The sequence below is a fragment of the Onychostoma macrolepis genome, chromosome 19 (assembly GCF_012432095.1).
Source record: "Onychostoma macrolepis isolate SWU-2019 chromosome 19, ASM1243209v1, whole genome shotgun sequence".
In the NCBI taxonomy this organism is placed as follows: Eukaryota; Metazoa; Chordata; class Actinopteri; order Cypriniformes; family Cyprinidae; genus Onychostoma; species Onychostoma macrolepis.
The window spans coordinates 18,386,604-18,408,218 of NC_081173.1; the positions used below are offsets into that span (position 1 = coordinate 18,386,604).

The window sequence follows — 21,615 nt, forward strand, 5'->3', positions numbered from 1 at the left end:
AAGGATGATCACACACAAACCCACCCCAGCCTGTCGCTCAGTATGATAGGCACGGAGAAGCAATTGATAACTCTTCACTGTCATGGACACTGCTTCTCCATCTTAAGAGAAACCCTGGCAGATGTTCTCAGGTCAGGGCTCAAAGCAAGGATGGCAAATGGTAGAGAGTTTAGAACAGGTCAGTGTTACCAAAGTCCCTTTAAGGCAAGTCATGTCACTCGGTGGCCATCTTTAAAATGCTTCTTGGGCGTACATGTGCAGCTATTATCTCTTTGAATGGGGAAACATCAAATTCTCCAAAACTGTTCGCCAAGCTTACGATTAGATTTCATATTTGAAATCACCAATGAAATCTGACAACAACTGTATCATAGATTTTGTTTATTTTGCTCAAATAGTGTTATAAAAGTTTATTTGTCAGGCTAGACCAGCCAGTGCGCATGCGCAATCTTAGGCGCAAGCCTCAGAATGCTTACTGTTTCTATAGCAACCAGGACTTCTAACGGCAGCTGCAGTGACACGCTGACTTTACCGTTTAGTGATTGGCTCTTTTGCTCAGAAGGCGGAGCTTCGCTCAATAGAGCGGCCATATTGAGTGTTGCATTTTTCCCCATTCAAAACTATGAGTGACACTGACATGTCTTGGGTATTCTATAGTCTTTGGTGTTACGCAGTCAATACATCTCACATTCGTTGATCATGTACGTATATTCATTAAGTTATTATTTGTACAATTTCTTAATCTGCAATTTAAAAAATAATATATATACACATATACATAAAATGTTGCTAAAATAAGTCGTTTTTATATTAAAAATGTTTATATTTTACATTATTTTATTACTATAAAATATGAATATAATAAAACAATTAAAAAGTATAAAAACAATAAAACAAAGAAAAACAACTAGGTGTGTTTAATTATAATAATAATAATTATTATTATTATAATTATTATTATTATTATTCTATTCAAAATAATTCATATTTAAATAAAATATTACATAAAAATTAGCACCATCAATTATTTTTAATTATTATTATTAATTACAATAATTATGTTATAATATAATTATAATTATATTATATTTTTATGTAAATTGTATATTCAATTATAATTATTTTTCAAATATTTTATAAAAACATTTTTGCAATATCTTAATGTATGTAATTTGTTTGTTAGTTTGTGCAGTGAGGCCATTGAAAATATTAGAAGAGCAAGTAAAAAAATCTGATTGTGCCAGCAGAAAAAAATCCTTATTGTTCAGTTCGGTCGCATGGCTTAATACCTGGAAAGGAAATGCATACATTTCTAAGAAGATTTAAAAAAAAAAAGAGTCCAGACAGAGTGGACAGATAGACCATCACTTACCCGTAAGAGAGACTGCGACTCTTCCTTAGCACTCTTGCCCTCGGTAGAAGTTGGGTACTGCTGCCCGGCTTTCTCCGCACCGCTCGTCGGCGTCCCTGGCAGGTAGCCTTTAGCATCTGCACTGAGGCTGAAGATCAGTCCCGATGAGTCTCTAAGCATGGTCGCCCCCTTCTGCTGCTGCTGGTCTTTTACCCCAGCTGCCACAGCGTTCAGCAGACCCAGTGTGGCCTGGGGGAAAGGGGCTGGGCTTCCTCTAAGGATCTCCCCTGCACGTTCTTTGGGTACCCACACCAGGCTCTGCACGTGTTGCTCCCCACCTCGGACTCCACCGCCAGTCACAGGGCCCAGCGCTTCAACCCAGCCTTTTTCCTTGTCATCCTGGGCCTCACTCTTGACGCCCTCTGAGCCGGGAAGCGGCTCAGCTCTGCTGGCCTCTGGAGGCACCAGGCTATAGAGTTTCAGATCACCTTTACTCTCCTCTTTGATGCGAAGGGTTGAAGGGGCAGAGCAGCCGTTGGCAGGAGCAGAGGCTGGATCCGCAGAGTCCTGGCAGTGGGCGGAGTTGAAGTGGTCCAGCAGTGCCGTGGTGTCCGTAGCAGTGAAACTACAATGCCGACAACGACAGCAGCCGTGAACTCTCCTGCAAAGAGGATAAGAGACAGTCTTAGCAATCATGATTTTTATCAATCTTCATGGATCAAACTGTCTTTTCATATACTACCATGCTATTTGGCCGCTAGAGAGCCATCTGAGAGACAAAAGACTAATCCACATCCTGAGTATGTGTACTTTCTCCTTATCTGACGTCTCTGCCCCCCTGAGCTTGGTCTGAATCTCTGTAATGTTGTGTAATTACAGTTTAGTCAGCTATTTTCGTCTGCATAATGGCTCTTTGTTCTGTTCCAAATAAAGGAAACAAAGAGCTGCTCCAAACTCTCCGCAAAGGAAAGCTAAATGAACAGTCTGCTAACCTTTAGGTAAATGAATGTGACATTCTCTCCAGAAACACCAATGATTTTCTATAAGCTTGTACTTCCTGTTTGAAATCGACCACTGTCAAATAAGTACGGGTGAGTGTACCCCACCCAAAAAACTATGTTTATTTTACATGCATCAGTAGACGTGCTTGGACAATGGCCATACATTGATAGGTTTGGCTGTAAGTGCTAACTGTACCGCAATGGAGTATTTACACAGATTGAGAGGTTTCAAAAGCAAAAAAGTCCTTAGGGTTGAATGTTCAAGGGCAAATTAAGTGATTAATATCTTTTGCCAAGATCATCTGTAAGTTAAATAATAACTATAACAAAAAACAAACACATGTTAACATGCTCATAAAGTATCAGGAATTCAAATGATGTTGCATAGTTTTACAACGGTTCCAAGCAGCATTTCAAGAGTGCTGTTATCTATTGATTCCAACAGAACTATGATATTACACTGGAAACTGGAAATGAAAAAAAAAAAGAAAAAAAGTAGTGGTTATGCACTGCTTGAGGCTTTGGCTTCTTTTAGAATTATTTTGGGGGGAAAAAATCCAAAAGATATTTATAACAAACTGGCCAAATTTCATCTGCCATTTGAGTTACTTAGTATTAACTTCTTGTTTATAGAACTGCTGTATAAAAGCAATATGCTCCTGTAATATTCCTTAAATATAAAAATATGATTAGCACAATAAAATAAAATACAAATGACTTTAGACACAGTGTTGAATCTCAAGAGCATTCTGTGCACCTAGGATGAAATATTACCAACGGTTCAAAAGTTTTTTTTTTTTCTTTTTGTTAAAAGAAATTAATTTTTCAGCAGGTATACCTTTGATTGATCAAAAACAGCAAAGACAGAGAGGGTAAAGGCATTTATAATGTCACAAAATATTTCTATTCCAAATAAATGCTGTTCTTTTAAACTTTCTATTCATCATAGGATCCTGACGGGGAAAAAAAATAAAATAAATGTAACACCTTTCTCTCAAAATAGTAAGCAAAACAACAAGTTACACATAAAAAATGATATATAAAACTGACAATGCAAATTTTCACAAATCTAGAATTCTACAAAACTGGCTAAATGCTATAAATGTGGCATCTAGCTGTTTTGCTGTCTCTCTGTTCTTTCACTTTTCATCCATTCCGGTTCGACACAAAGTGTCTTCTTTGGTAAACGAAAGCTGTGTCTGGTGTTATAAATGCCCACTAGAGCCCTATCCTTCAAACTGAATCTCAGCGTAAGATTTTCCTTATTGTGAAAAAGACAGAAAAAATAAAAAATCAAATAAAATCTAAGATCTGTTACCCAGTAAACAGCCTCTCACGATCTGACACAGTATCGAACCAGGATGGATAAAAAGCAAGAGAAGAAGAAAGAGAGCAAAACAGCTAGATGCCATCTTTGCCTCTCTAGGCACCAAATGAGGGACAGAGTGGAAAAGTGCTTTTCATCATTGCTGCTGGCTGACTTTCCCAGCATGCAGTTCTGTAATTTGTTCCTCTTAGGTACACGAAGGCAGGGACAGATCAAACATTGGTGTATTCCAGGGACCGGTGAGGTGTGAGAACGTGTACGATCCGTTACATGTACCCCTAATTACAAACAACAAAATCTCAGAAAAAAAAAAAAAAAACCTTAGTTACTCACATACAAAATATTTCTTTGTAAAGTCCAAACAAATAACACAACTGCACATTTCTTTTGCTATATTTAGGTCAAATTCGTTTAAAGAAAACCATCTACACATCTAGAAATAAATGAACATCTGAAGACCATATAAACTTCTGTGAAGTTGTTTTATGAGGACCAGTTACCGTAAGCGACAGACATACAGATACATTCAGTTATCATTAATCAGTACCAGACAAAACTAGCTCTCCCCCCACCACCACCAACCAAGACTCAACTGTTTTCCAACAAAGCATGGGCTGCTTCCAAAACAAATCGTATTCTTTGGTCACTGACACGGAGCATAAATACGTTTGTCAAACCCTGCAACCCAGAACTGATTGTTTTCTGGCTTGACTTCTGTTAACAGTGAAGTTTTTAAATGGTGAAGCTGATGTGAAGCTTTATTCTTCTAACATGCAATGCCTTCATTAACTTAATCGCACAGGTTTATATCTTACATTGACAGTACCATTATTTGCTGAAAAGGTTATATTTTCGGAAAAAAACAAAAATTACATAATTATTGTATTTTGCAATAATTATGCAAATGATCTATCTATCTATCTATCTATCTATCTATCTATCTATCTATCTATCTATCTATCTATCTATCTATCTATCTATCTATCTATCTATCTATCTATCTATCCATCTTTCCATCTATCTAGTAAATGCTTTCATGGTACAACTTTAGTAGATCACAAGATCATATATACAGTATATGTGCCAGTAACATTTGTGACAAATATATGCTAATCTTTTGAACCTTCTATTCAAAGAATCCCGAAAAAAAATGTATCATGGTTACCACAAAAATATTAAGCAGTTTTCTAAATTATTAACTTGATAAGAAATGTTTCTTCCAAAATCAGCATAGTAGAAATACTTCTGAATGTGACAAAGACTTTTAAAAATTAGCTGCTAAAAATTCAACTTTTGCCATATTAATAATATAGTAATAAATTGCATTTTAAAATGTATTAGAAACAGGGATAAAATTGTACCAATATTTGTTTTGTTTGTAAGTCTGCTTAATGATTAAATGAAAATATTATTAATATCTACTTAAGATTAATGTTAAGATACATAAAAAGTAAGCAGTAACAAAAACAATTTGCCTTGTGTAACCACAGTGAATGTAACATAATATTATCATTGAAGTTCATTTAAACAATAAGTAAATAGTTAAATAACTATACCTGATTTCTGTAAACATCTGTTAATGTCAATCACAAGTACAGTGCATTACTACAGTAATTATGACAGTTTTCTCAAAATGAGTTTTAATTAAAACGCTGACAGGTTGTCAGATTTCCTGTGATGTTAAGAAAAACACATTAAGGCCATTAACAAAATGAAGTGTTAATCCCAGCTGCATCTGCTTGATAATGAGGTACATGTAGCACTACTGAAAAACAGCAGTGGTGCAGGAAATACTATCAGACTAGATGAATACGTTCAACCTGACATTCAAAAGTTGTCAACAGAAACAAAGACCATAAAAAAAAAAAGTTAAAAAAAATGTAAAAACGAACTGTGGATTTTTTATTTTTTTTTGTTAAAAATGAACAAAAAATAAAAATGTTCAAAATGTTCAAATGATCTTGCTTTACCCAGATTTACAACGGCAAGCTTAAAACAATTATTTATAAATTTAAGCTGTCGGGTCAGATTTTGTGGGAAATGTCAGTCTTACGTCATTTATCTTTGCGTGATTACGTCACACAGGAAGGTGTGTTAATAGTTCTGACAGCTTATAACCATAACTAATGAGCAACATTATTAATACAATGGATCATTCAAAAAGGCAACCATCTGAGGAATCATTTGTTGTTAAAACGAACAAAAAAAATCCTTTACAAGCATAAAGGGAAATGACAGAGCCTGTAACCCAACTCGTCAACATCAGACTGGCATTTCAGAGACGGTGACAACTTCATGGCGAAGGTGAGAAGACTTCAAAGGATTAACATCAGCCTAGACCCTTGATTCCCAACTCTAAAAAGCAGACTACTTCATTTGACTGGGTCACAAGAAACAGTAGCAAGGAATTTGTCTTTCACCACTCTCAGACTGAAGCAGAGCAGTAATCTCTGTATAAGGGGTCAGCATTCACCTGCACGACTAGCAAAAACCATGCAATCATTCAAAACTGTATGAGCATAAATACACTAATTTCCTCAATGCTTTCAATTTAATTGCAAACACAGGCTATAGATGAACTTTTTTTTCAGTTTCATTTTGCAAAGCATCAAAACAACATCATCGATTTAGTGGGGAAATACTTGAAAACATGAAAAAATGGATGAGAACCTATATCGATGTCAATAACGGTACTGAGTGGCAGTAATTTACGCTTGTGAAAATGAAGCCCTTTAGCTATGCACCAGCACACCCACTCAATACTACCATTTTACAGGACATGGAGCAGAGCAGAAGCGTTAGCGACACCGTCCCCATGACATTACACAGGAAATGGAAAAATGGGTACAGCGCGGCCTGCCGCTTACCTGACCGAATGACAGAAAAAATGGTTGGAGAAAAATCACAGCAGGTGGGTTAAAGTGCGAGCTCATTGGCTCATTCGGTCTCAAAAAGGAAACAAGGAGCCCTCATTACAAAAAAAAAACAAAGAAATAAACGTGAAGACTCATTCAGAGAACTGTTGCTCCTCAGAAATAAACAAAGGCACTTGCAAACTAAAATTCACGCAGCTAATCTATTGATTTCAATGTGGATTATGACCGCATTTCTGTATGATATCAAATTTACCAGTCTCCTTCCACACTCAAAATTGATATTATGCTGAAACAGCAGGAAAAAATATATACTTTTTGGTTTCAGTCTAATTAGTGTTTCACAGATGGCACAATTTGCCTGTTTCAACATCTATGTCATGTAAACAAGCTACAATATGTAAACATGTCAGAAGTATGTACGCACTTCAATGTGACCAAAAATGATGTGGCAATAGAGTGGCAATTTGTAAAATTTGCTTGGCTGAAATATCGATTTTAGACTTTACTATGTCTGGTTTAATTAATCGCCTATGAACAAGATAACCCAAACAGCATACAAAGTTTAATTACCCAAATTTAAATGAAAACTGTCATTTCAGTTTTCGGCAAAAATTCACTTCAGCATATCACTATATCAGACGGCTAATTTTGTAAAGGTGAAGTGTGCAACTTAGTCAACACTTGCAGAGTCAATCAATAAAAATTTACATTTGGGGTGGGACTATTTATCCAAGCAATGCATCTAAAGATGTGCAGACATTACACACTTCACCTTTCTAAGTGACTCCTACAATGAGTTGACACAAAGTCTGAAACCAGCATGTCCAAAATTCAATACAGTATTCTCGCCATTTCAGCTTCTGCACGTAAAAGGTCTACCTTTCCCGAACTGGAGGGCAGCGTGATATATTGAGTGTGCACTGGATCGGGTGGGCACGAGGTGTGGGAGGCTACGGCATCAATATCAGGTTCACGTTCGTGGTGGGTGGGTTGCTGTTTGGAGACTAGAGGGCAGGATTCTGCTCATAAATCTACACTATAGCGAGGTATTCAGGAGAGACGCATACACATACTGGAAATATTATGTATCAGTGATTCCTCAGACCACACAATCGTTCGCACGCACACACAGAGGTCACCGAACGATTCCACACAATGAAACTGGATACCATGACACAGATGTTCATAAAATAACATAGAAGACACAATGCTGAAAACATGCATGCAGTAGCCCACACATTAAAATCTAGCGTACTTCAAGTGTTCTCATGCTGCCCGTAAGCCTGGTGAGAAAAAAAAAGGTGAGGGAAAAGTAGTTTAAAAACAAAATATGACATGCACATTCTCAATCACACACACACACACACTCTGTACGGTCTGAGCTGAGAAGCAGGAGCTCTCCAGGGAGGCCATGCAGGTCTGATTTCGGCTCTCTCCTCGCCGGGTTCCAGGCTGTGGGCTCTGAATACAAACAGCGCCTTATTCAGAAAGGCCGCACGCACAGGCTGAAAACACTCTGCTCCACGTCCACCTGAAACAACCAGCCCCGGGCAGCTGGATCATGATGGACGTCACTCAAGGCTCAAACGCACAAAAACCTTCACACATGTTCCCTAGGGGACAGGTGGGTGTATGAGGCCTGAAATTCAGTGTTTCCTGACAAGAGCGCCAACTTGATAAATGATTCCTTCGCCAAGATCTTTGACAAGTCAGATTAGATGCTTCATCACTTAACAACATGTGAATCTGTGCAATTACTGAAAAAGTTTAAATAGCAGAAAAACTGTGCCTGTCGTGCAGTTATGTGCGACGTCTTTGAACTATGACTATGTATACGTGTTATTTTATGCATGTAGACTGAATTATGAATGGGTTGGAAATTGATTCTTATTTAAAACGGGTTTCCTTAAAAATAATTATAAAATATTTAAACAAATTGGTTTTCATTACATTCAGTTCCATTGACTTCTGGAATAGCTGCATTCTTTAACAGATGTGGATGGAAAAAATAATAAAATATACAATACTTACTACAATATACAATACACACACACACACACACACACAGCATGTCTGTTTCACTTTTGCAATAAAACTTTTTTTTTTTCCCCCCTAAGATATGAACCACAAAAAAAAGACTCGCTAACCACCTAAATCACAAGGTTGGTTAGAAAAAAAAAAAAAAAAAGACTTATTTTTTACTATTGATTTCTAATGTTTTTACTGAAATCTGAAATGATCTGATCATTTGCAACAGGTTGCTCAGAGAAATTAATACAATAAGAATTTCCAATCTGTTAATAAAATAGAATCATTAATTTAAATCTAGCATGGCAGCATTTTAATTTCACATTAAAATAAAACAAAATTGAGAATACAATCATAATGTTATGAGAATATGTAAGAAATTAAATTTATTGCAAAGAAAAATTCAGACAGACGTGATTCAGTTTACTGTTCTCCATCACATTGTTACATTCTCTATGACTTTACTCTCATAATAATCTGTAATCTCGATGATATGAAATTTGAGGGGTTTGTTTTCTTTTTTATGGCACTAAAACACTATCATAATTTAGGAACCATAATCATTAAATGGAATTGGTACCAAAATTAATTAATACTTATAAAATTAAACTGAAAAAATATTAAATATTTAAAGAATTTGTCAGTGAAATTTATTAAGTATAAAATACACAAATGTAAAATCTATTGTACATGCAAGATGCTGCCGATTTGTATTAAAGTTTTGTTATTGGGTTAATTTTGCCATGTAAACATCAGTAGTAAAATTGCTCAGAAGAGGTTCTTGCACATAATATGGCACAATATACTATAATATCAAACATATGTTGCATTGAGGTGGTTTGGTGTATTTACACAACACTTATATTAGATTTAGCAAAGTGCCTTTCTGTTCTCTTTCTACTGTGCCAAACTCAAGCGGACATATGGATTCCAGTGGTGCAGTAAACTCATTTTTATCAATAAATTCAAACCAGCACATGTAGACATGCCTGTAAACTCTGGCAGAAAATGGAGAGTAATTGAGATCTTATGTGAAGGTAAAGCAGAGCCATACTCATCCGCGCCGTACATAGTACACAGCTGGTGAAAGAAAGAATATGGAAAGGTATAATAGTTTCCCACATGTACACACTTAACGGACATATGCACGCGCACACACACAGATGCAAACAAACACTAAAGTGCACACATTTACATGCGCACCTGGCCTCAAGACAAGCTAAATCAAAACCAATGAGGGACTGCTGTAGGAAAAGTTACTCCCTGACGTTTAGCATTTTCAGTTTATTCAGCTGTGTTGCTCGACTTCAAGTAAAGTGCAAGGAGAAAAAAAAAAAAAAAAGCAAAACCTGTTACCTATCAGTATGAAAGCAAAACCGCCAACACAGAAACAAATGTGTAACACAAGCTTTCTGGCTATAATCAACAGCTGCTTTCACTGTCCAATGCTAACTTTTGCTACAATAATAAAATCTTAAAATATAAATATATCATTTTAGTGTCACTGACTTACTATTATACTTTTCATTAATATTTTGAATCAGGTTTTTTAAGATATTTTCCATTTTCATTTTAAAGTTTTATTTATTTATTTATTTTTTGTCATTGTTAGGATTTCATTAATTTTTATTTTTGTTTTTAGTTATTTTAGTACTTTAAACTAAAGCAAATTAAATAAAAATGAGAAGTGTTAAAATTAGTTAAAATAAGTAAGTAAACAAATACTAGACCTTTAGAATATGTATTAATATTTACATAAATAAAAATTTATTTGATTGTATAAGCATGAAAACAAAGCTGCCAAAGATGTTTAACACAAGCTTGCTGGATCACAAGCAGCTCACTCTGTCCAATAGTCATTTGCTACAATACATTATTTAAATTTATAAAAAATAATATCAAAATATTAAATATCTGAAAGTTAAACAAAATATTTTAAAGATCAAATATTATCAGGGGTGCAAACTCGTCAGGGGTGAAAAAGGTGACAAGATACATGAACTTAGTCAGGGCAAATAAACCACTGTAACTCTTTATTTCAGCACTCGAATTATTGAAGCAGCTGACGGGCTAAACGCGAGGTGTTTCTCCGTCTTGAAATAGGCTGTTACAGGCATGTCAGATAAATGTACGAGTTGAACGCACATGAACGCCACCACAAAGTCGTTATTACGAGTGGGAAACTCGAAATTTTCTTTAAGCCCCGAGTTTCCGATTTGGCGGCGTGTCCGTGAAAAAAACGTGTCGGATGCAATGGACGCAGCCAAAGACTATATGCAGTGTCGGTAAAGTTGTCGAAATGAATAAAATGAAAACTATATAAGTTACATAGCCTACACACAATATTATTATATAATTATAATAGAATATATAATTATTCAGTTTACATCACCTTCATAAATGAAATAAAACGGAAAAAAGAAAAAACACACTGATGCACATTCTTCATTCGGTCATAAGTTGCTTGCCATTAGCTTGTTCCTACACGTTTTACGTAGCCTCTGGAAATATGGATAGCATGCCTGCAGCATCTAAAAGTTAGGCTTCAGGAGTGAGATTGGTTGGTTGAGGGAAAGGACATTAAGGTAGGCCAATCAGAGGCAGAGTAGGGCGGGTCCATTCCTTTGCCAACAGGGGAAAAAACGCTACAGGTGACGTGACACAGATGACACGCAGATACGAACCCCCAATTACATTTTTTTTTTACCGATCTACATGATTCACGTGAATGACCTATTTCAAGGTGAAAACGGCGAATTTCGCCGAAAGGTGACAAGTTTGCACCCCTGATTATGTTTAATAACACATAATATTTATATATTTAATGAGCTGAGTTCAAGTTATGCAATCCAATATACACGCACATACATACATATATATATATATATATATTATTTATTTATTTTTTATTTTATTTTTTTTTTACAGCCCACTCTTAAGACCCCAAGATATGGTCCGGTTGCCTGCACAACAAGCCACATAATTTGAGATATCATTTATGTTTGTATCAGAAATGATACCGGATGAGTCACATATAGTTTTAAATACGTAAAAAATGTTAACAAAAAAAAATCCAGGAAGAACGCTCAAAAAATAAGGTGATTTGTTATGCGATTTTACCTGTAGTGACGAAAGATCTCCTCCTCCACTTCAGTGAAGAAATGGCACTTGGTGCAGGCATACTCTCCAGGATGGTCTCGCCCTGGCCCTGGCCCTGGCCCTGCATCACCTGATCCCTCCTCCTCTGGTTTGACTTCCAGTAAGGTGTGCGAGGTGTGGGTGCTGTCATAGTGCAAGAGAAGCAAGTCAATATCAGTTGAGGTGAACGGGCACTGGTCACACTGATGGGTGACGGACGCTCGGGGAGCTGGCGGGGATGGGGTAGTGGTCCCTCCGGCTGTTAGCTGAAGCAGAAGTAGAGCACAGTGCGAGCAGGAGCTCTTACGGCAAGCGAAGGGATAGGAAATCTCCCCCAGGTGCTTCTCAGGAGTGCAGAGCCCACGGGGACAGAAGGGGCAATGTTTGATGGTGCACTTGTGAATGCTGTGAGCCCGTTGGTAGTGATGCAAAAGCGGAGCCACGACGATGACTTCCGGCCCGTGAGTCATGGAGTAACGGAAGTCACAGAACTGGCAATTGTAACTGGTTACCACTGTTTCTTGGTCGCCCGCTGCTCCAGTCTTCTCCTTTTTCTGTAAGTGGGAGTCTCCATCACAGGCCTTTCTGTCCCTTTCCACTGGACTTCCCTCCCTGATGGCCGCCTGGCCGTGTCTCTTCTCATAGTGCTCCAGAAGCCTAGAAGCACTGGCAGCTTCGCAACTAAAACTGCAATACTTGCACCAGTAATATGAGGCAGGGGTGTCACCTCCAGTGCGGCTTGGGGAGTCTGATGCCCTGATTGGTACGGAGTACCCAGCCACAGAGTCATCTTCGGCCCGCACCGCCACCCGATCGGCCCACTTCCCTTGCTCATCTGTCCCAATGCGCGATACGCAGTTGCCCTTCTGTTCAATTGAGGACTTCTCCTCAAAGCTGGTGTTGGATGTAGGTGGACTCTTCATCTTGTTGGGGTGGGTGGCCAGGAAATGCTGTTCTAGATCTACAGAAGAGCTTCCCATGTAGGTGAAGTTGCAGAACTTGCAGCGGAAGTACTTGGTGTTGCCCTGACAGTCCTGCGTCTTCCTCCCGATTCCGATGAAGGTGCCGGCTAACGTTACCTGCGAAAGTAGGGAAGTCAAGAGGGGGGAGGAATGGATGACAAAGAAAGAAAATGAGATAAAGGGAAAGAACAATCATCCGTGAGTTACAGAGAATTACAGAGAAATAGAAGTCTGACATAATAAGACAGACAACAGACTTTCAATAACCCTCCCAATCTCGAAGACGAGGCAGCAGTTATCACCACACAAAGGCAAATCACATTTTATGTTATTATTACTTCTCAGCACTGAGAATTCGAAAATCCTTCTGTGAGCAGATGGGGAACATGTGAAACCTGTAGAAGAGGCAAAACAGTAAAGCAACCATGCATGCAGAGACAAAATGGATCTTTTCTGATTATTATTATTCAGGTGTAACTTTAGTTCTTATACTTTGAAATTAAATTATGGATTTAAAAAGAAAGAAAAGAAAAAATGACTAACAAACATAACTAACTAAAATAATTCTTAATTGCTTGTATATTAAAATACTGAAATGCAGATCCATGGCTTAAAATGCAATAAATGTCTGGCCTATAGAAAGCATATGGAATATTTAGCTGGCAGTTACAGAGCAGAGTGTGAGTGGGAGGTCTTGAGCTTCATACGCACTGTGGGGAATTCAACATCATGCTCCAGACAAAACACTCAAGGAATGTCACAGCACAGACAGGCCCTTTCCCCTGAGCAGCCCCTGAGCTGTATGTTGAAGCAATGATTAAATAAACACCCACTGCTTAGTGTAATATGTGCTTGATTATAATTCTTACACAAGCATATTACAGATTCAAAGTGGACTAAACTGAAATCCCAGCTGGTCGCTCTGTATCACCTGTCTGAGGAATTGCACTTAAAAGTGTGAACTTGTGACACAGACTACATAAACCTTTTCTTAAAAAAAAAAAAAAAGTGAGCAAGCAAGAAAGAGAAAAAAAACAAACATCCATAACAACTGAACATTGAATCTAAGGTGACAAGGCAAAATAAATGCGATGTGTATCAAATTAAGTATAGTTATTATTTATCGTTAATCATTAAATATATTAAATTATAGTAAATCAAGTAAATTATATAATATTAATAATAATACAATTTAATGTAAAAAAATGAAAATATTTTTTTAAAAAAATGTAAATAGCTAAAAACTCACTATGTTGTCCAAAATATGTGTGCTATGTATATTTAAGCATATTGGAGTTTAAAGTCATTCCTCTTGACACCTGTACTGAATCAAATTACCAATATAAATATTAATAAATAATTATTCCATAATATTAAATGTATAATAACTACAATACACTATAAATTATAATAAATAAAATGTATGTTATATTATCAAAATAATTTTAAAATTTTTTATTTTGAATATTCTTATTACTAAACAAAGAAACAAGTGAGCACAGTTACCATTAGTGATTTAGCAATAATTAAAATCATTACATCTGGCTGGTGAACTGGGCAAAATCACCCTTGCACTGACTAAAGCTAAAAGCTTCCAAACGTGGCTCATTTTGCAGAAACCGAACTTAAATATGCCGCTTAAATTGTAAACATGACATTGTTGAAGTGAAGAGTGAAACCGTGCTGAAAGTTAGGCAGATAAATGACTATGACATCTGTTCATTACCCATCGTTTAAAATAAATCGACTCCTGTGTTTTCACTGGCTCCCCTCACCAGCTTCCCTACGCTCTTTTTCCCCCCTTTTTTCATTGGGAAAATGAGAAATCGCAGTCGTCGATATTACTGCATGGAAAATTCCACTAGGAACGAATTCTGAATAGACTCATTATTCAAACTTTTTTCCTAAGAATTTATACGGTATTACGACAATTTGTAGACAGGCTGATGTTGAATTGAAAAAGATTGTGGCCGGTGTTATTAGAAGAAAAAAACATCAGGTACTCTAAGCTGCGCTGTGTGCTTGCTTGATTGAGTACATGCACATGTGCATAGCAGGCAACTGTTCATAATGGTCCATTTAAACATGATACACTGAGGCTAGTGCTACAATAAATCAGCCAAAAGTCACAGAACAAAGCCAAATACAGTGTGCCAGCATGATCCAGACTAATCTCCTTCATATTTTTTTGTTTGTTTGTTTTTAAAAATCAGAAATCACCAAGGTGATATGACAAATGATGCCTGCATTTCAATTTGAATGGAGCGGCTTGATTGCTTATTCATGACGTTATTTTATAACACATGCATGAACAAATACAGACTCTATGAGGGCTAGTCAAAATTTTTAAATTAATGCAGCCAATGTTCATCAGCGTGCGAGTTTCTTCGTGTGCATGACTTTGCATGCATCATGTACGGTTACCATCCATCTAGTGGTTTTACTTCTGTGACATAAATTTTAAGTTTCACAGCTGCATGTGCATGCATCATTTTTAAGCCTTAACGACCCATGGGTCTGAGTACAGCACCGCTCCAAAACTATAAGGCCATCTCGCTTCCTACATAGGCAGCATCTTAACTGAAACAGGCCCTCATAAGTCACTGATTTGGAACGCTCTACATACGATGCAAGTCCATGTATCATTAAACAGCATTTCACAGGCAAAGCAGACAGGAGATTTGTTTGATTTCAATACAAGTGCTGAGAGGAATGAAACAAAACTCTAATATGCATAAATACACACAAAACATGTACACTACCATTTAAAAGTTTGGGGCTGGTAAGACTTAATGTTTTTTAAAAAGTCTCTTATGCTCACCAAGGCTTCATTTACTTTATCAAAAATATAGCAAAACACTAATATTTTAAAATATAGATCATTTTTGTTTTAAAATGTAATTTATTCCTGTGATGGCAATGCTGAATTTTCAGCAGCCATTACTCCACTCTTCAGTGTCACATGATCCTTCAGAAATCATTCTAATATGTTGATTTAGTGCTCAAGAAACATTTCTTTTATTTGTGCTGCTTAATATTTTTGTTTAAATTGTGCTTTCAAGATTTTTTAAGAATAGAAAGTTGAAAAGAACAGCATTTATTTGAAATTTAAAACATTAACATTTTTGAACTTTAAATGTTTTTACTCGCCTTGCTAAACAGAACAAATATCTGATCCCAAACTTTTGAACAGTAGCTCAGTTTATATTTTCAGGAAAAATAAATAAATAAATATATATATTTTAGTTTTTTTTTTTAGTTAACTATTTTGTTTTTAAATGTATTTTTTACTACTTATTAGTATTTTTGGTCACACTTTATTTTAAGGTCCAATTCTCGCAATTAACAACCCATTAACTACGACTTTTGCCTCGATAAACTCCTAATATGCTGCATATTAATAGTTAGTAAGGTAGTTGTTAAGTTTAGGTTTTGAGCAGTGGGATTAGGGATGTAGAATATGGTCATGGAGAATATGTGCTTTATAAGTACTAATAAACAGCCAATAAGTTAATAATAGGCATGCTACACAGCAAAATCTCCAGTGTTAAATTAACTCTGCTCAGAGTACATATTGTCCCAATCTACAGAGTGTTAAAGTAACACTGAAGTAGAGTTACCACTGTTATGAGATTATGAGAACTTTTCATGTCTAAAAGCCAGAGCAGTAGTTGTTCATCTTCAACATTGTTAACAGCGGGATTTCTTTCCTAATGCTTACTCATCACTTAATTAATTGCTTAATTATCCCATTAACTTTAACTCTGCTTCAGTGTTACTTTAACACTCTGTAGATTGGGACAATATGTACTCTGAGCAGAGTTGAATTAACCAACTAGTTAATAGTGAGAATTGGTTCCTATACTAAAGTTTTACCATATTTTTATTATAGCATTGAATAAATATGTATACTGTATCTAAAAACAACATTTCTCCCTTTTCATCTGCTTTGTGATTACCTGTACGTCGTAGGTGCCATTAAGAACGGAGGATCTGGGTGACCCTGCTTCTGCCGCAGAGCCGCTCTGAGCTGATTGGCTGAGGAGGCGTGCTGAGTCTTTGGCCTGTGTTTGGGCTGTGAACTGCACCATGTTATGTAGTGCCAGAATCTTATTGTCCAGCTCCGCGTCTTGCCGCGTCCGGTTGTGCAGGCCCAAATGGTACTTACGAAAGTGTTTGATCAGGTCCGTGGGGTCGTTGCCGTAATAACCGTACCCACAAATGTTGCACTTAAAGTCTTGTAGTTTGGGTGAGGTGGGTGGAGGTGCTCCCGTCTCAGCTCCCAGAGGGCTAGGAGCGTCCTCCGCTCCCCCAATGGGCCTCTGTGGATGAAGTGTAACAGGAGGAACTTTAGAGCCTTCGACAGCCGCACCACGAGGGCTGTCAGAGCCCAGCAATGCTAGCGGACTGTGTGTGGCGTCCCTCTCCTCTCCGTTACTGGTGCAGCCCTGTACGATGACGCCGCCTGACCGGGTGCTGGGTTTTAGACCGTTCCGGTCGTCCTCACAGTCTCCTCTCTCACCTGGATCAGAGTTCGTTGGGGAGGCGGTAGAGTCCAGCGGTTCGGTATTGGTGCCCTCGCGGCTGGAGTAGGATACTGCCAGGTTGTGGCTGGAGTAATGCAAGTCAGGCCTGTCTGGTTTGATGGGGCCAGGGGAGGACGGTTCCTCCTGTTCTTCGCCCACAGCCTGGTCGGGCTCTGAGGCCTGGCTCCCTGCGTTCCCGCTCTCTGGGCCCGTGGCCTCGGCCGCCACCGCCTCGCCCTCCTCTTCTTCACCACCGAAGCTTCTCAAAGGGGGATTCTTTTTCCGCACCATATCTGGAACCCAGAAAAAGAGAAGAGCAATGTTAGAAGTAACTCGCTCAGTGTGTGGTTCTAACTGCTCACATGCTAAAAACAATTTCGGAGCCAATGACGCCTATTCTGCTCTCTATAAAAGCTTCTCAATTGTTCTTTCATTTTTGAAAATCAGAGACGGAATGCCCTAGAAACGGTTCTGCTGTTCCAGCTCAATCCATAAACAGCAATGAGGTTCTAATATCGGTGACTATGTCGGCGCCGGCCTTTGTTGATGATGTTTTAATGAATAAAATCTGTGCACTTATGTCACTGATGTGGCTTAGGGACACACATTTTAATCAGTTAGCAAAATCAAAGATGATAGGGAGAGAGAGAGAAAAAAAATGTGGAATTTATAAAGTGATTCATAGCAAAAGGTTTCCATCAGAACTCAATGAGGTCATGCGTGTTTGTTCATAGCAGGCAAATCGCACTATTAACTAGACTTTCCTTTGGCACAAACTCCTGCTATCAAAAGTGAATTTCTATGAACGGTTTAGCACAGCGCTAAGTTAAACATCATTTTGCATTTGCAAGATGGTGTGCGTGTTGGCCAGTTTCAATTTAGGGCAATTACAGTTTCTCATGATTTAACAAAACAGGGGCCTGTCTTATTTCGACAGACCGTCGAGAGCAATTTCCTCATTTAGTCTGTGATGCAAATGGATATTAAATAAAGCAATTCATGCTTTGCAGAGGGGCCACACCTTAACCAGAGCTAAGTTAATAAAAGCCTTGAAAATCTAATCACAAATATAACCACACCCTGTCATATCACTCACAGCATCTCTAACGCTCTCACCATCCACATTCTGCGATTTCTGAGGATTCACAGCATCGAAACACACTGCGGCGGGCGTGCTATCCATTTAAAATTGGTATTGATGAGAAACGCACCTGTCTGTATCATATTACTACCCCCTAAAAGAGATTGCGTTTGAAGAAATTTATTCAAGGATCAGTGGTGTCTGTAGTGAGTGTGACTGACGGTAGAAAAGATGTAACTAATGGCTAATGCCGGTTCTTGAAAGCCTACATTCTTAATCTGTCATAATACATCCAAAACTGCACATCATTATTTTATCATATCAAGAAACGCAATCAACGATATCACACAACTCTACATGCAGACCACAGTGTGGTAACTAATCTAAAACGTGTTGATGAGAATGACAAATAAACTAAATGCTAATTAGCACTCCACACAGCAAGATTACTCATTTGGTGATCTTGTACATGTGTTTTTATCCATTGCAAACAGGTCCCAATGTCATGGAAAACTTAGAAATAAAAGGAATTTTAAAAATTGTGTTTTCCAGGCTACCAAAAGTCATAGATATATAGATGATGATGATGATGATGATGATAATGATAATAAAGTGCTTTAGCATGAGTCATGAGAACAGAGAGCACCACACACTGAATTAATTGAATAAACAAACAATAAATACATAAATTTATGATATTTTAAATATACAAATAATATTTCATTTTTAACTGAAATGCATTTTAACATTTTGTATTTGTATTTTGTTTAATATATTTAAGGCAATTATTGGATTTATTTTTTGCCACCTATAATAAGTTCATGAAATGTCATTAAAAAGTCTGTGCAAACAGTTATATTAGATATATTTGTTTTGTTGAAATCTTACATGATCTCATTATTTGACTGATGAGGGAAGTAATATAAATTACCTTTCTTTACACTCAAATATTCTTCCTCAAAAAGTATCATTAAATGAGAAAAATCAGAACCAGTATTATAAAATATACATCCGTCATGAATATACACGGTTTTATTTATGCTGTGCTCTAAAATGTAGGGATGCATCGATCCGATACTCAGGATCGGTATCAGCTCCGATACAGACATTTTCTGTGGATCGGGTACCAGTCAGACGAGACCGATCCAAATCCGATATTGTTGCATATACTATTCTGTATTATTGTTGAGGCACAAAAACATTATAAAGTAAAGTTTTGTGCACTATAGTTCAAGTGTTCTGAAGCTGAACAGATAAATATTTAAGTCATTAAATTCAAGTTCACAAATTCTTCATGGGAACTCTATATATTTATATAAATGTATTTACTTGTTTTTTCATGAATGTATTTTACAACAATACAAAGAGCAATGAGTAACATTTTACCAGATTTAGTCGTACACATTCACTTTTATTTGTAAATAAAAATGTTTTACTAGATTTTATAAAATGATTGTGCACCCATGATTTTTCTAGAGTATCTTTTGCTGCTGAATTATCCACTAACCTAGTTTATAGTATTTTTGTCATAGATTATGATTATATATTTTTTCATTTGTTATTTTTCATTAAAATGAAGTTGTCTATATGTAGTAGTGTTTAACACACAAAAGAGTGATGATCAGGTCAACACAGAGCAGTAAAAAAATTCTACATTGATTTAAAAAAAAAAAACTGTGCTGGTATCGGATTGGATCGGTATCGGCAGATACTCAGAATTTTCGGTATCGGATCGGATCAGTTCTGAAAAAATGGTATCGTTGCATCCCTACTAAAATGTTTCATCATCTGGATATTACTCTTGTGTAAAGCTGGTGAGTAAACATTGAAGTAACAGATTTGTGAACAATTCTTCTTTTGAGTCGGGTCTTTTCAACGATTCAGTCAAATCAGTTCACAATTAAAGTCAGTTTAAATCTAAAAGATTTGATCCCTGGTACTGTTTAATAAATTGTGGATCAAATTAACTTGATTTAATATTAGGCTACAGAACTTATTTAGAAAGCTATTGATTTACTAAAAAGACACTTTCCAATTGACATTTTCCTTTTACAGTCTCTCAATATCTGAGAATAAAGGTACAGCCCTGCTATCAGGATCGAATACTAAGGAACATCTTAACCAACACAGAAAGAAAAAAAAAGGAATGGAGTGGGAGGACGAGAAAAGTTTTTAATACCTGATATGGTGCACAAATACATTAAAACTTGCAGGAGAAGCGGTGAGACATTACCATTCCAGGACGCCATCAGAAACCAAATAATCTGCTTTTATAGCTCCCAGGCATTTGCTGCGTTCCTGTACCAGTCAATTCAAATCACTAGTTCACTATCCACCCCCACCTCCTTTTCCTTTCCTATATTAAACTGCTCCTCTTCTGTTATTGTGCCTACTCGAGAACTTACTTAATAAAGTATAATATGCTTTTTGAAAAGGACAGGACAATCAATTTTCTTAATTAAAAAAAGTAAGGAGGGGGTGAATGGATCGACAGCGGCCTCTGTCTGCATACAGAGCAGAAGATGGAGCAGGGCTGTCCCTCGAGCGCTCTATGACACTTCAGCTAATGCAATCTAATGACAGGAGTCAAAGCTCAATCATGGGGCTTTGATAAGCGGGCATTACTACAACTAGCTTACAAACTGACGATTCTGACACTGTGTACGGGAGTGTTAACCAAGTGAAGAATTCCAGGGGGTCTTAGAGATGTGAATAAACAAAATGCTGTCAATTGCTTTCATCAGCCACATAATTTAAAGCTACTATATTATGTTTTGACATTTGTTTTTTTATCAGAGAAATCTACCTGTCGACAGGCGTTTCATCACTGTCATTGTGACATGGTGATGGAAAAGCTCGGTGTGATTTAATCACACACACACAAAAAACACATTGTATACACGATCAAAACTGACAATGCTGCGACACAACATTCCTGTGGAGAAAAACTCTAATGACAAGTGCGACACATCAGAATAGTTCAATTAACATGCCATCTGAGTCATTTGCATGTGCTGTGTGTGTAAAGTTTAAAAAAACAAAAAAACCAGCCTTTTTTTAAACAGTTAATCATGCACAGACCAACGTGAAACAGACCCATATTTTGACTCAATTTTGGGGAATTAGGCCTATTATGACATCAAGATCAAAATGCACTGCAAAAGATAAGATGTCTGATGCAAATATAAAATATAAAATCCTTTAATGCACAGCTAGTATAATATGATAATATAGTGTAATATGGTAATCTATACAAATAATATATTTAATTAAATTAATGTACATTAGGGGTATGTCATATCATACCGTCCACGATAATACGGTA

At 37.0% G+C, this 21,615-nt stretch overlaps 1 protein-coding gene across 7 annotated transcripts in view; it reads right to left on the minus strand.

Moving 5' to 3' along the window:
- Positions 1-21,615, minus strand: part of trps1 (trichorhinophalangeal syndrome I) — a 213,976-nt gene that overhangs the window by 65,377 nt on the left and 126,984 nt on the right. For all 7 annotated transcript variants that reach the window (XM_058754439.1, XM_058754437.1, XM_058754436.1 and 4 more), the window contains 3 exons: positions 16,643-17,502; positions 11,704-12,800; positions 1,373-2,012 (listed from right to left, as the gene is read on the minus strand). In XM_058754439.1, coding sequence (XP_058610422.1) covers positions 1,373-2,012; positions 11,704-12,800; positions 16,643-17,502 — 2,597 coding nt within the window. The remainder of the gene's footprint in view (positions 1-1,372; positions 2,013-11,703; positions 12,801-16,642; positions 17,503-21,615) is intronic.